Source organism: Cydia strobilella, chromosome 25 (assembly GCF_947568885.1).
Source record: "Cydia strobilella chromosome 25, ilCydStro3.1, whole genome shotgun sequence".
Taxonomy (NCBI): domain Eukaryota; kingdom Metazoa; phylum Arthropoda; class Insecta; order Lepidoptera; family Tortricidae; genus Cydia; species Cydia strobilella.
In genome coordinates this window covers 4,575,293-4,589,989 of record NC_086065.1, presented here as the reverse complement: position 1 = coordinate 4,589,989, position 14,697 = coordinate 4,575,293, and the positions used below count along the sequence as shown (strand labels likewise).

At 39.1% G+C, this 14,697-nt stretch overlaps 1 protein-coding gene across 1 annotated transcript in view; it reads left to right on the top strand.

The window, feature by feature from the left end:
- The window catches only part of LOC134752913 (WD repeat-containing protein 7), a 162,002-nt gene that overhangs the window by 11,806 nt on the left and 135,499 nt on the right, over positions 1–14,697 (top strand). The window contains exons 8-16 of the mRNA XM_063688696.1: positions 4,050–4,140; positions 4,833–4,980; positions 6,671–6,772; positions 7,266–7,406; positions 9,547–9,625; positions 11,891–12,032; positions 12,954–13,011; positions 13,359–13,520; positions 14,488–14,617. Of these exons, the coding sequence (XP_063544766.1) occupies positions 4,050–4,140; positions 4,833–4,980; positions 6,671–6,772; positions 7,266–7,406; positions 9,547–9,625; positions 11,891–12,032; positions 12,954–13,011; positions 13,359–13,520; positions 14,488–14,617 (1,053 nt within the window). The remainder of the gene's footprint in view (positions 1–4,049; positions 4,141–4,832; positions 4,981–6,670; positions 6,773–7,265; positions 7,407–9,546; positions 9,626–11,890; positions 12,033–12,953; positions 13,012–13,358; positions 13,521–14,487; positions 14,618–14,697) is intronic.

The window sequence follows — 14,697 nt, the reverse complement described above, 5'->3', positions numbered from 1 at the left end:
ATTTTAGCGCTATGGGTTGCTGTCGTTTTGACAACAAACCATAGAAGCGGAGCGTGAATCTCGCGACCTAAACGCGTAAGCGCCGTGTATTTTACGGCGCTTACGTCGTTTTGGTCGCGGCGTACAGGTTGCGATTGCGACAATAGGGAATATTACGCAAAAAACTGCGCAGGGGGCGCCACTACCACAATCTGAGGGTCTATCGCAAAACAAGAAAATCGAAATTTCGTTACCTAACATCTCTGTCACTTGCGTATTCGAGCGATAAAGAGGCAGATAGCGAAATTTCGGAATCGCGTTTCCCGGTAGGTTTTCTGTAAACAAACCGCCTTGGTGCATCAATGTCATGTTTTATTATCTCTGAAAACTTGTCAAAAAACTGTTAAAGGCCCAAGTATGTATAAGTATCTCTATGGTTTACTAAACGGGCTAGTGGTGCACTCTGGAGGCAGAACATTTCAATAACAATTTCTTCTCTATAATAATATAAACTCAACGTGCTCCCTTGATGTTTTTGTACTTATTTTGTACTAAAGTAGAGGAAATTGAGGCCAGTTTGATCTTTTTAGTACCTGAAATATTCGATACAAGGATTCGTTCAAGATTGTTTTATTCGTTCAACATTCGCGCGGTTGTTTTATGCGATCAACGGAATGTAGGAAAAATGACATTTTACGTTAGGGTGCATTTGGGTAAGATTTAAGGGTTTTTATGAGGGGTACCAAAAAAAATTCGTATGCCAAAGCATTACGGACGACTTCTCATCTTACCCCTCATAAAAACCCTTCAATCTTATCCCAACGCACCCTAGATAATCTAATGACACTAATAGTTTTACGCGGTAATCGCAGCGGTAAGCGCATTATCATTTTTCATACATTCCGTTAACGGATGCGTTTATCGCATAGAACAACCGCACGCTTAGATGCTATATTGGCAGCAACACATACAGTTGCGATATATGTTTGCAAACAATTTTAACAAGCATTTCTCGTCATCGAAGCTAAATAATACAATCTCTGTTATAGCAAACTGCGCGGACGGGTTGTCAGTAGGTTAGCACCATTCAGTTTGTCTGTCTCTATGTTACTTTGCTAGCACCCGTATTTAGATACCCCGATCAGCAAGGACTATTTTCTGTGTGACACTGACAATAATTCTCCTAAAATCACATAACTTAGCGTCAACAAGAAAAATCTGTCAAAGGCATAAATATGTATACATTTCCAAAGTTTCAAAAATAAGTGTACGCAAGTTACACCTTAGACAATAAAGTCGTGTTCACATATTTTTGAACCATTTGTCTGGATCGATATTATTGCCTTCGACTGTACTCTGTAAATACTTAACAATTTTTACTATGGAACCAACTCCATTTTCTCGAAAAATAATTGTCAGTTTGATACATTTCGGCAGAGAAGCAATAGCAGCTGTTTTTTGTGGAACATATTTTTTTTTCTCGTTAGTTCCATAGTAAAAATTACTTAATATATCAACATATTGCCCTCCTAGAGTAATATATAACGGTAAAATGCCCTCTGAACCCCCGAATAAAATAAAATATAAAACGTAAGTTTTAAACTTTGTATAAAATGTCATGGAGAATTATTGTAACATACAACTCCTTTATTGATTGGTTTAGAAGCTTCTTAGTTCAAAATATTTTAGATATTTAAATATGTTTTATTTGGTTTGATGATATTGTTTAACGTAATAAATAAAAGACTGTGTTTAAATGGTTTCAATTTTTTTAGAAGTTTTTCATTTTTATTTTAGTTTTAGTATTTAGTGAAAAGTAGGTTATGTATTTGTTATTGTTTTGCTACCTGCACTTCCATTGTGAATCATCTATATTGGTGTTTAATTAAAATTTACTATACTTAGTCGCTTTCTTAAAATCATATTATTGCTTGAATGATTCGCTTAGCTTGTATAAGTACAGTATGGAAATCTTATATGATTGAGTATTTAAACTAGTGATATAGGTTATAGGTTTAATAGTATTTTTTTATTTATTTAAGTGGCAGAATTATAATTATCATAAAAGTTTGTCAGAAAAAATCTCGCAGAAAAGTTTCTGTTACATTGCGTTGTTATTTTTAAAGTAAAAGGTACCACTTATGTCGCTTAGAATAAGGACGCTCAGGCAGGTTATTCGTATAAAGATACAAGCAAATTTCGTCTTTATGGTAAGCGACAAAGTGGTACCTTTTGATTGAGAACGTCACATTTTATGAACTCGAGGACCTTTGCTATTATTTAAATATATGATTCGATCATATTAGTTTTCCGCCTTAACTGTTATTGTTATATTATACATATTTTATCATATACATAAGATACTAACATAGCCTGCAACGAATTATAAAATATAGTTTAAATGGTAATTTGGAATCTATGTTCTTTATACTCGTATCCAGAATATATGTGTAATTTTCAACCAAAAGGGTACTTATTGTCGCTTGTTAGTAACGCGCTATTTCCATATAGCTTCAATTAGAAATCAACCTTATCGACAAGCGACAATGTGGTACCTTTTGGTTGAACCTATGGTGCTCAAACATGGTCATTAACTGAGGCGTTAAAGTCCAAACTCAAGGTTTGCCAGCGAGCGATGGAGCCCAGTATACTAGGTGTTCGCAGAACTGATATAATCAGAAACACGGAACTGCGCTCCAGAACTCGAGTTGTAGATGTAGGTGTCCAGACCGCAAAGCTTAAGTGGAACTGGGCTGGGCATGTCTGCCGCATGCACTCTGAAAGGTGGGCCAAAATGGTTACCGAGTGGGACCCACGGAACACCATAGCTGGCGCTGGCCGGGGTGCAGGCAGGCCGAAAAGGAGATGGCGGGACGACTTGGACGCATTTTGTCCGGATTGGCGGGAAACTAGAAACGACAGGGTCGAGTGGAGGAAACGAGGGGAGGCCTTTGCCCAGCAGTGGGACACTAAACTAGGCTAGTAAAAAAAAAACAGATAATTGTTCCAGAGTTATGTTTTCTTTGTATTTAAGTATTTATCTCTATCATAGAGTAACTTATACTAGAGCGGTACTGTCATAGTAAATTTTGTAATCCCAGTAAATTCACTGCCATCTGTCGACACACTTTAAAACTAAAAATGAAGATTTATAAAAATACGATAGAATGTATTTAAATATAGATAAATGTTTTTTTTATTTGCATTAATTATTTTTATGATTTTGACCCATGTTCTTTCACTAATATGCGTTAAAATTGTTAAATAACAAACTAAACCGTCAACGCCATCTATTCGACTGTAGGCCAAAACTAGTAGCGCCCTCTGAACGAGAATCAAATTTTCTTGATTTTCGAGGCACGTTTTTTCCTTAGACTGTATCTATCTATTACGGAGTTATATCTATCTTTGTCTTTATCTATCTATTATACAATGAGTCGCTTAACTTCAAACTCGGGTAAATGCAACTGTCAGATGCGATTTTGGTATTAAGAAAAGATAATAGGGTAAATATTTGCTGAGAGGGTCGAATGGATTTACCCGAGTTTGAAGTTAAGCGACAGTAGCGACACATACGTGACGTTTTCAACCAAAAGGTACCACATTGTCGCTTGTCGATAAGGTTGATTTCTAATTGAAGCTATATGGAAATAGCGCCTTACTGACAAGCGACAATAACTACCCTTTTGGTTGAAAATTACACATATATTGTCATCTAGTACCCACAACACTACTTATTAAGCTTACTGTGGGACTAGGACCCCGTATATTTAATTCTGGATACAAGTGTAGGTATTTGTATCTAAGTCAAAGATACGGTTCAACTCACGTAATTTTAGTTATTCGCGCGACATGTTTCGGAGAGCCTATAGGTCTCTATTTTCAAGCACTAACAGCGCGCGACGCGACGCGTGGCCACATGCACTGTCAGTGCTAGAAAATGGAGTCCTAAGCTCTCCGAAATATGTCGCGCGAGTAACTAAAATTACGCGGGTTAAACAGTATTTTTTGGCATAAGTTAGTATGACACGACAGTTTGAGTATTTGTTTACCTTATTCATATGTTTCAGCTCCGTACCAGATCACAAGGGTTTCCACGGGCCTACTGTGGCTCACGATAGCCCCGTCCTGTTTGGTATCTTGGCCCATCCTGATAACAAAGTAAGTCAAGCATTGTCAGCCTATATACGTCCCATAGCTGGGCTCAAGACTTCTCATAACTCATAAGAGCTGCAACAAGGCACGGTAGTCCATAACTCCAATGTGAGTATGACTAACACTTTGAACTTTTTAGGTGATGTATTAGTTTCCCTTACGATGTTTTTTAACCGAAGGGCACGGTTAATATCAGAGTGATGTTTCGTACCAAGAGAGTAGAGGTTTTTCGACCTATGTTTGTTTACCAAACGTGTGGTTAAGTCAAAAACCTGCTTGTGGAACAACTAGAAGCTTCTTGCAGATCTTTCTTTAAATATCCCGAAGCTGTTTGTTCAAGTCGTGTTACACAATCGATCTAGAAACGTAGAAGTTAAAAATGGCTATATTTACTAACAGTGGACTCGTATTTAGATATGATTTTACACGATTTATGGACTAGGCTTAGCCGCCTAAAGTGCGTTAAAGTAGATACATGCTTGAAGTCTTTGCAGAATTTCTTTCTTTATATGTGGTATTTTCTATAAAAAGGGACCTTATTGTCGATGGCGCTTACGCCACTAATAACGATGCTCCGATATAAGTCGCGCAACGCTGTGCGGCGTAAGCGCCATTGACAATAAGGTCCCTTTTTATAGATAATACCACATATATACTGTTCTGGAGGAATGTGACAATATATCTTAATTTTTTGACAGTTACTATCATGCCCGCCGGCAATGCGTTTTGTGATCACGTCAGTGGGAGGCAAACAGCGGCGCCTGTTACTTCGCGGCGACTCTCTAGGGACCGTGTCTGTTTGGAACGTGGACGAGGCCGCTACGCCGGCGGTGGGGACTATTCCTTGTAAGTACATATAGTAAATCTTGTTTGAATAACGTCACTGGGATGCAAGCAGGGGAACGTGTTGCTTCGAGGCGATTCTCTAGGGACCGTGTCCGTTTGGAACGTGGACGAGGCCGCTACGCCGGCGGTGGGGACTATATTCCATGTAAGTACATATAGGAGTAAATCTTGTTCGAATAACGTCAGTGGGAGGCAATCAGCGGTGCCTGTTACTCCGCGGCGACTCTAGGGACCGTGTCCGTTTGGAACGTGGACGAGGCCACTACGCCAGCGGTGGGGACTATTCCATGTAAGTACATATGGGAGTAAATCTTGTTTGAATAACGTCATCAGAGGGAGGCAATCAGCGGTGCCTGTTACTCCGCGGCGACTCTAGGGACCGTGTCCGTTTGGAACGTGGACGAGGCCGCTACGCCGGCGGTGGGGACTATTCCATGAAAGTAGTAAAACTAAAATTTTCCCCACCTCTGGCCTTCTAGCATAAGTTGCGTTCTCGCGCGTGAGTCCATACTAGAAGTCGCGCTATATGTATGGAGTAGCGCGAGAGAACGCAACTCGTGCGAACAGGTCTGGTGAGATTTGGTTCGATCTCCTTCGCCTCTCACCTAATCTGGTGGTTTTTAGGGTTCCGTACCAAAAGGGTAAAAACTAGGGCTCCCGGTATCCGTGTTACACGCCGAAACGAATACCCGTGTTCTTAAGCCCGGCGGTACTAAGAACCCGGTTTACACGGAACCGCCGGGATTCGAAAACGTTTCGAAGGAACGTTCCCAAGAAACGTATCTCAGACACGTATCTCCGTGTACACGGGTACTTAAGACCGTTCCGAAGGGGTCTGAATACTACGAACCAGTTTGAGCCAATGTACAATGGTAACAAGGTCCACTTTCCACTATTATTATGTTGACTTCAGATGAATTCGTTTGTCGTACGATTTTTAAAAGTAAAACTTTTATTCTATCGCCCAATTTATTAAGTTAACATTAAAACCGCGATTTTAATACCGTAATTCGAATTAATTTCCGAATTTTTTTAGTTAAATGCCTACATCATCATCTTCCTCGCGTTATCCCGGCATTTTGCCACGGCTCATGGGAGCCTGGGGTCCGCTTGACAAGCTACTATCGTCAAGGACGTGTCCGGAGCCACGGATAAATAAGATACGTATCTTCGAATACCCGTTTATCCGTGTACACGGGTCTTAACTACACGTTTCTTAATTAAACGTGCGGAACGGGCCAGAAAACCGTTTACGTATTATTCGGAAACGGGTATTCGAAACGTGTAAACGAAACACGGATTCGACCGCGAGCCCTAGTAAAAACGGGACCCTATTACTAAGACTCCGCTGTCCGTCTGTCACCAGGCTGTATCTCATGAGCCGTGATAGCTAGGCAGTTGAAATTTTCATAGATGATGTATTTCTGTTGCCGCTATAACAACAAATACTAAAAAGTACGGAACCCTCGGTGCGCGAGTCCGACTCGCACTTGGCCGGTTTTTTATGTAAGTTTGAGCTTTAATATCTTACGCTGTATATTGCGAAAAAATATAATTACTTTGGTATATTTTGAGACTCTTATCTCTCTGGTCGGTCAATAATGGATGTTTCCTTATTAAAGATGATTAACATTACCATCTTATTCTGCATTCTATGATATTCACTTACTAAAAGATTTTTTTGTTTCAGCCCACGCGCCCATTGTGCTGACCAGCCTGGATATGGCCTGGGCGGAGATGAATCCCAGCCCTGTTGGTATTTTGGACCAATTGCACCACCCTGAGGAACCCGGTAAGATAGTTGTTACATTAAAAATAATATAATATAATAAAGGGTGAAAATAAATCTGACATTAATTTCGACATTAGAAGCGGCCAACATATTTACTTAACCAAAAAAAGGTTTCAAAATCAATAGTGTCAACAGTACGCCTTCGAAAGATGTTATGCATCATGTAGATATGGGTAGATTCACAAGAGCTGCCGTGATATTTGTACTGAACTGTCCAATTGTAACCTGTATGTATATTGTATAAAAAGGGACCTTATTGTCGATGGCGCTTACGCCATTATTAATGATGCTCCGATATAAATACAAAGCCGCGCGACGCTATGCGGCGTAAGCGCCATCGACAATAAGGTCCCTTTTTATAGAAAATACCACAATTTCTCGTATAAAATCTGAGCCAGCTTTTGTGAATCAACCTGCCCGTTTACGGTGCGTCAGCGTATTTTAAGAAAAACTTAAATACACACCAACAACATGACTACGTATTTTGTTTCAGAAGTAAAACTCACGGCTTCCATCTACCTACTAGCTGCAAACCGTCTTGTAGTAGGCCGAGAAGATGGCTCCATAGTCATAGTCAACGCCACACACACCGTTCAACTTCAGTTGTTGCATGGAAAACATCAACAATTGGACGGTAAGACACACTTTTTATCTAGGATGACAAAACAATAGGGGAGTTTCATCTATCACAATGATGAAAGTGTGTTATTTATTATGTATAGTTTTTACCATAAGAAATTCGAATCGAATACTATTTTGTTATAAAAGCATGATATGTATTTTTTTTTAATTTCAAAATAGGGATGTTGACAATTTTTTACAACCGTTTTCATTTTATAGATAGACATGTAATTATTGCAAAAATAATTTTAAAATTTGTTATTCATACATTTTTAATAAAAAAATCGACTTTAATTAGTTTAGTGTTTAAATCTCACGCAAAATCGCTCCAAGCCGTCACGTGATCTTGATGACGTAACGATGTGATAAACAAACTGCTCTCAGTGCCAGAGGACCACCAGGTTTGGCAACTTGTCTGTGCGTGTTTCTCACACCGTGACGTCACGCGCTCCGATTTACGTTTGCAGTCACGTGATGCTGGGCATTATTTTAAATACTTTTAATTATTTTTAATTAATTTATTACGCATATTTACACTTACAAAATATGATTTTCAGCATTCTAATATTCCCTGCTATGGTAAAAACGTAACATTTTATATATTCGTGATTCATGTCAACATCCCTATTAAAATTAGTTTTATTATCTGTATGTCACGTGACCGAAAACGCAGACCACCATTTTTTTTCTCGTGAGTGACGTCACTATAGCAGTAACAAGTGTTAAATTTGTAACAACGGCGAACAGTATGCACTGCACATTTGACGTTTATTTGTTACAGCACTACTATTATGAAGAATGGCGGCTGCTTTTTTTGCGTGAACATTTATCGTTTAAATTTTAAACTATTTTCTTTGCATATAACGATATTATTTTCAGAAAATAAAAATACCGATTGGCTATTGAAGCTATACGAACATTTATAATTTAATAAAAATGTGTTGGACATGGTAGCTGTTTTTCGGGTTTCGAGACTCGGGGGTGCAGATCCAATCTTTCGTAAAAGTACAAAAAAAAATTCAACTACAGGGCCACAAAAGTACAGTTACCGGCTTTCTAACAATGAGGGCTACCGTTTTTGTGCTCACCAGTTGGCGCCACTGTAGATGTAGGTCCAGAGAAACTGATCTCAAAATTCGTCTATGCTTATTTTTATAAAATCATTACGTTCTAATATACACAAAGGCATTTAACGTCTAAATATGCCCTTTTTTAGGGTTCCGTACCCAAAGGGTAAAAACGGGACCCTATTACTAAGACTCCGCTGTCCGTCTGTCCGCCTGTCTGTCTGTCTGTCACCAGGCTGTATCTCATGAACAGTGATAGCTAGACAGTTGAAATTTTCACAGACGATGTATTTCTGTTGCCGCTATAACAACAAATACTAAAAACAGAATAATATAAATATTTAAATGGGGCTCCCACAACCGTGTTTTTTTTTGCTGTTTTTGGTACGGAACCCTTCGTGCGCGAGTCCGACTCGCACTTGGCCGGTTTTTTAACCTGTTTAATTTTGTATATATTTTAGTTGGCACTTTTTTTAAACCACTAACATTTATTGAGCTATATCTATTGTTTACCATGATTAATCAAAGATGGATAAAGATTTACCACAATTTTTAATAAGTAGTGAAAATTCCCGACAAAAAGTTTGAAACCCCCAAAACTTCTATGCATTTGACATTTTGAAGACCTCCATCTACACTAGCGCCTCTAGCGGCGAAATTAAGCGCGGTAGCCCTTATTGTATTACTTGCTAAAACGTTATAAAACAATTGCTATCGTGATATTAGCTTATATCATGTGAACTTTTCGACTTGGAGTGTAAAAAGTTCACGTGTAAAATATGAGCTCCACTATACCATACAAAACAACCACACATGCGTACCTACGTAGTTTCTTACTTTAGATTGTGTTATTAAATATATTAATAATGGGTCACTCATGTGTTTTAAGTCGAACACGCTCGACTCGCTCGCTGAGTCTGCGCCGGTCCGTCACCGTCGAAGCAAGCTCCTGATGACGCTGCTCGGTACGTAGTGAAACATGTCGAGCGTTTTCGACTTAAAACACGTGAGTGACCCGTTATTAATATATTTGATATGTCTGTGTCTCACGGAAGTTTTGTTATTAAGATTGTGTTATTGTTACAGATTGGCCACCTCATCAGTTACTGCACGGTCATAATGGAAGGGTCAACTGTCTTTTGTACCCCCACCATGTTCATCCAAGGTACATTTTTTTTAAAATTATAAACTGATCGGCGATTGGCCCTAGTCACACCTGATTGAAAGTGAAGACAGGACTTACATTGACCGAGATATAGACCGTGATTACCTTTTGTATTATTTGTGAGCTCCCGATATTTCGACGTAGTTACATGCATCATATTCACGGGTGACTGAAGATAGCGGGTGGGTGTCAAAATTGTGTAGACAGCGCTCGGTCTACCCTCATTCTTGCGCCCCGGTCAATATAAGTCTAGTGAAACTAACCGTGAATCATTCAAAACTCTAAGTGAAGACAGGGCCTAAGATGGAGCTCACCGGTTCAGTAACAGCCTAAATAAGCACATGCACACTATGGGGAAACGTGACATGGGGCGGTGCAGACTTTGTATGGAGGCAGAGGAGACGCCCCTACACATCCTCACAGAGTGCCCCTGCCTAATGCGCACTCGTGACTTGATCCTGGGTGGACATATATTGCGCCCAGAGGAGTTAGTCTCTCGAAACCAAAAAGATCCTGCAGCTGTTTGAAGTTGCAGGTTTGGATCGAGAGTTGTAGTAGGTGGCGATCACAATAGATCAGAGATGGTCGCAGTGATACATAGGCTCTGGAGCCTTACATAGCCCCTAGAAAAAGAAGAAGAAGAAGAAGAAGAACAGCCTATTCACTCTTGTTTTAAAGAGACCGAGGTCATATTGATCAGGGAATACAGATGGCGGGAGCGCATTCCATTCCTTAGCCGTCCGTACCAAAAAGGAGGAGGCAAACTTATACTATACTTAGATACTTATTTATTATACCATAGAGTAACTTATACTAGAGCGGTACTGTCATAGTAAATTTTGTAACCACAGTAAATTCACTGCCATCTGTCGACACACTTTAAAACTAAAAATAAATATTTATAAAAATACGATAAAATGTATTTAAATATGGATAAATGATTTTTTTTATTTGCATTAATTATTTTTATGATTTTGACCCATGTTCTTTCACTGATATGCGTTAAAATTGTTAAATAACAAACGAAACCGTCAACGCCATCTATACAACAGTAAGCCAAAGCTAGTAGTGCCCTCTGAACGAGAATCAAATTTTCTTGATTTTCGAGGCACGTTTTTTCCTTAGACTGTATACATCTATTACGGAGTTACATCTATCTTTGATTATACTTAGATATCGTGTTAGATATGTTAAGGGAAATGAGCTATACAATTTCCTTTAGCAATTAATCCTTGTTTATATTCTATACATATGGATGTAAGTAAAGGGAGGTAGATATGGCATCCGGCGCTCGATCGTAAGCCATCAAATATAGGTTCCGGAACCTATATTGAGTAAGTCGTACGGCTGACGCCAATGTGTCAAGATTGTCACAATCATCTACTAAATATTGCCTGCATTATGTTTTGTCAACTATGTACGACATTGAAAAATCGAAAATGAAATTACCTATACACTAAAATTACAGTTAGGTTGCCCAATTTGTCCGACCGATCTGTGGTGTTAGCACAAAATTCGTATAAAAGCAGGATACTGATTTAAATTTTCACGATTTTTAGTCATTATTATTCACAACGACGGGACTTAATCGCGTAAAATGAGTTTTAAATTTACCTCCGACGTTTCGAGGACGACGTTGTCCCCGTGGTCTCGGAGAAGACCACCGAGACCACGGGGACAACGTCGTCCTCGAAACGTCGGAGGTAAATTTAAAACTCATTTTACGCGATTAAGTCCCGTCGTTGTGAATTTAAAGCAGGATAATGGCGCCGTGCGCGTTGGAGGTTGGTATGTCGATGAGGACACGAGTGAGACTTAAGTGAGACGCACCGTAGCTATTTGCACACTGGTTTATTGGCAATAGGCCCACCGCGGGGTGCGCGGGCGCAGCTGCTGCTCATCATACGTACTAGAAGGTCTGCCATCTTGTGACTTGAATCGGAAACGTAAACTGTACATTGACACTTCTCGCCAAAGCAAGTGCTGCCCTCATAATTCATAAATTTAGTCCTCTACAGACTCTTTACAGTTCACGTATGTTTTCTTGTCCATTGTAGGTTCTGTCATCTTGCGGACTAAATTGGAAGCTTAAACTTGACATTTACACTTCGCGCCAATAAACAGGAGGCTCCTGTATTGCGCCCTACAGTTTATGCATGTGACAATAGAAATGTCATTTAAAGTTTGAGATAAATAAGAGCATAGAAAACTTAAATAAACTGATTTTACAACCAGTAAATTTGACACGTCATTGTTATTTCACAGATACGACAGATCCCACCTAGTCTCCGGTGGTATAGACTTCGCGGTTTGTCTGTGGGACTTATTCAGTGGTCAACTGTTGCACCGTTTCTGCGTACACGCCGGAGAGATTACGCAGCTCATCGTTCCGCCGCATAACTGCTCTGTAAGTTTGCTGAATACAGGTTCAGGTCATTCGGTTATTATTATTATAGAGACGACATACAAAACAATGAAATTGTCGCCATAATAACCTGTACCACGCGACCAAAACGTATAGGTCGTAAGCGCCGTAAAAATTCATGGCGCTTACGCGTTTAGGTCGGGAAATTCACGCTTTTTTTTTGAAAACTTAAAGTACTTGGGTTAATTTTCTTCTAAATTAGTAGAGTTAAACTAATTTAGAAGAAATTCATACCATAATTACTCCGGCATACATACCATATCCGAGCCACTGATATGGTCTTGCTTTCTAGACCAGGGGTCTTGATCAGTTTGTAGATTAATTGCTATAATTAAACAAAGAGTTACTGATCTTAATCTGAAACTGTTTTTTACTAACAGAATGTTTGTGTCACAGTTACATGAAATAAATGATTTCAAATTTAAAACGTCAACTGTTGACACCCAGAGTCACCGCATAATGTACTGGGCCGTAGAGCGCCATCTACATTTCGATGCACGGATTTATTAATATTTACAATTAAGGTGGTTCGATTTTCATACAAAATTCAATCGGCTTTAATTAAGCATCACGGAAACACTGTTTGCATGTGTGAGTTATAGTAGGAAATAGCATGACAGAAACACTCTGTCGACATTAAAGGTGGTTTTTGCACAATGAAGTATTCAATGTTTATTATAATAGTTCAATATTTATGTAAAGAGTGCGCTAAACATACTTTTAAGTATACAGATACCAACACTATTACACAAAAAAATAAAACCTGAAAATTTGCGAAAGTGACGCCATCTAGCGGGGTTTAAGCTTTAGGTAACCTAGTCGAACCACCTTAACCAATTCATTTTGTTTGTAATAAAAAATAAAAATCGTGATTAAAATAACCTCTTATAATTTTTGTTTTAGCCCCGAATCCAGAAGTGTATTTGCTCCGTTGCATCCGATCATAGTGTGACACTGTTAAGTAAGTTTTTCCTTATAAACAATCTACCACTGATTTTATACAAATTTCCGAATAATATCTCCTGAAATACTTGTTTGTTATTTATTCACAACGACGGGACTTAATCGCGTAAAATATGTAAGTTAATAAACAAGACCAAGTGCGGGTAGTTCGAAAAACTCGCGCGCCTAGAAGATGTTGATGTCAACTTTAGCCAGTCTTCTCCGAGACCACGGGGTCAACGCCGTCCTCGAAACGTCGGAGGTAAATTTAAAACTTATTTTACGCGATTAAGGCCCGTCGTTGTGAATAATAATGAGTAAAAATCGTGAAAATTTAAATCAGTGTTGTACTTGTTTGTTTTCTAGGTTTGGCCGAGCGGAAATGCGTGACTCTAGCTTCACGCCACCTGTTTCCGGTTGTCAGTATAAAATGGCGGCCGGGCGACGATTTCATGGTCGTCGGATGTAGCGATGGCACCGTCTATGTATGGCAGATGGAAACCGGCCATTTGGACAGGGTGTTGCACGGTATGTACCTTATTCAGTCTTTAAATTTAAATTGTATTTTTTCTTATTTACACGTAATGCATGTTTATTATATTATGTAATGTTTTGAAAAGATGTGTCCCGCCGAGTTTGTTCCTGGTCCCATATTGGGATACTCTCCTCCAATTGAGGGGGGATTTAAATCTTCTCGGGGCAGAGGTGTAGGGTTAGAACCGGCGTAGCTTTATTTGACGTTCATAAGCGCATTGTTGAATAATAATTAATAAACCATCTTTTCACTTCTCTTGCTCGTAAAGTTCGACTTTAACTCGTGCGTAGACGACATAGAGTTGCTTATTATGTTCTAGAGCATAAATTAAAATCATCTATTACGACCCTTATTGACTTAGCAATAGAGTCCAAAATCTGCCATACAAACTGCCAGCCCCGTCAGGCGTGCCTCGTGCATCCAACCGGTCCGAGTACAAATTTATTTAGTCTCTCATAAATATGGTAAAATAACCTAAAATATTGGCTATTTTTGTATATTCTACTCACAATCGAAGTTAAAAGCAAAGTGTATAACTCAGACATAAATGTCCATTTTTATCTTAGACTATATTTTGTGTAGGTACTCGTTTAAAACCATTATGTACCTTATATTACCCCGGGTGTTACATTGTAAGCGTATTAAGTTGAACTTATTTTGTATCTAAATTGCAATTTATATGTCAAGAGAAGATTATTAAGTGCACACCCCCTATTTTTAGTGCACACCTAAGTTAGAGTAGTCTTGCTAATTATTTTTAAAGACATAATTAATTCTCTTCTACGTATTTTGCGAAAAAAACCCTCACTTGCCTCATCAAGTGTTCGGCTGTAATACACACCCTCCGGCATCGATATGTTGATATGTTCGAAATGTACACAACTTGTGGAGTGGATTTTTTGATTCTTCGTCTTCGCAATGATCTTTAATATTGATGTTTGATGATATTTCTCTCTGCAGGTATGATAGCAGAAGAAGTGCTAGCAGCATGTGATGAAACTGTAGCAGATGATCTTGGAGGATCGTTGGCGGCAGGTGGGGGTGGTACCGACCTACAAGGCGCTGCGAACCCTGCTGTGCATTTCTTCAGGTATTCCGTCTTTATTGTCACACTAGCTTTTGCCCGCGACTTCGTCTGCGTGGAGGAAGTAATTTAGGTAGCTTATTCTT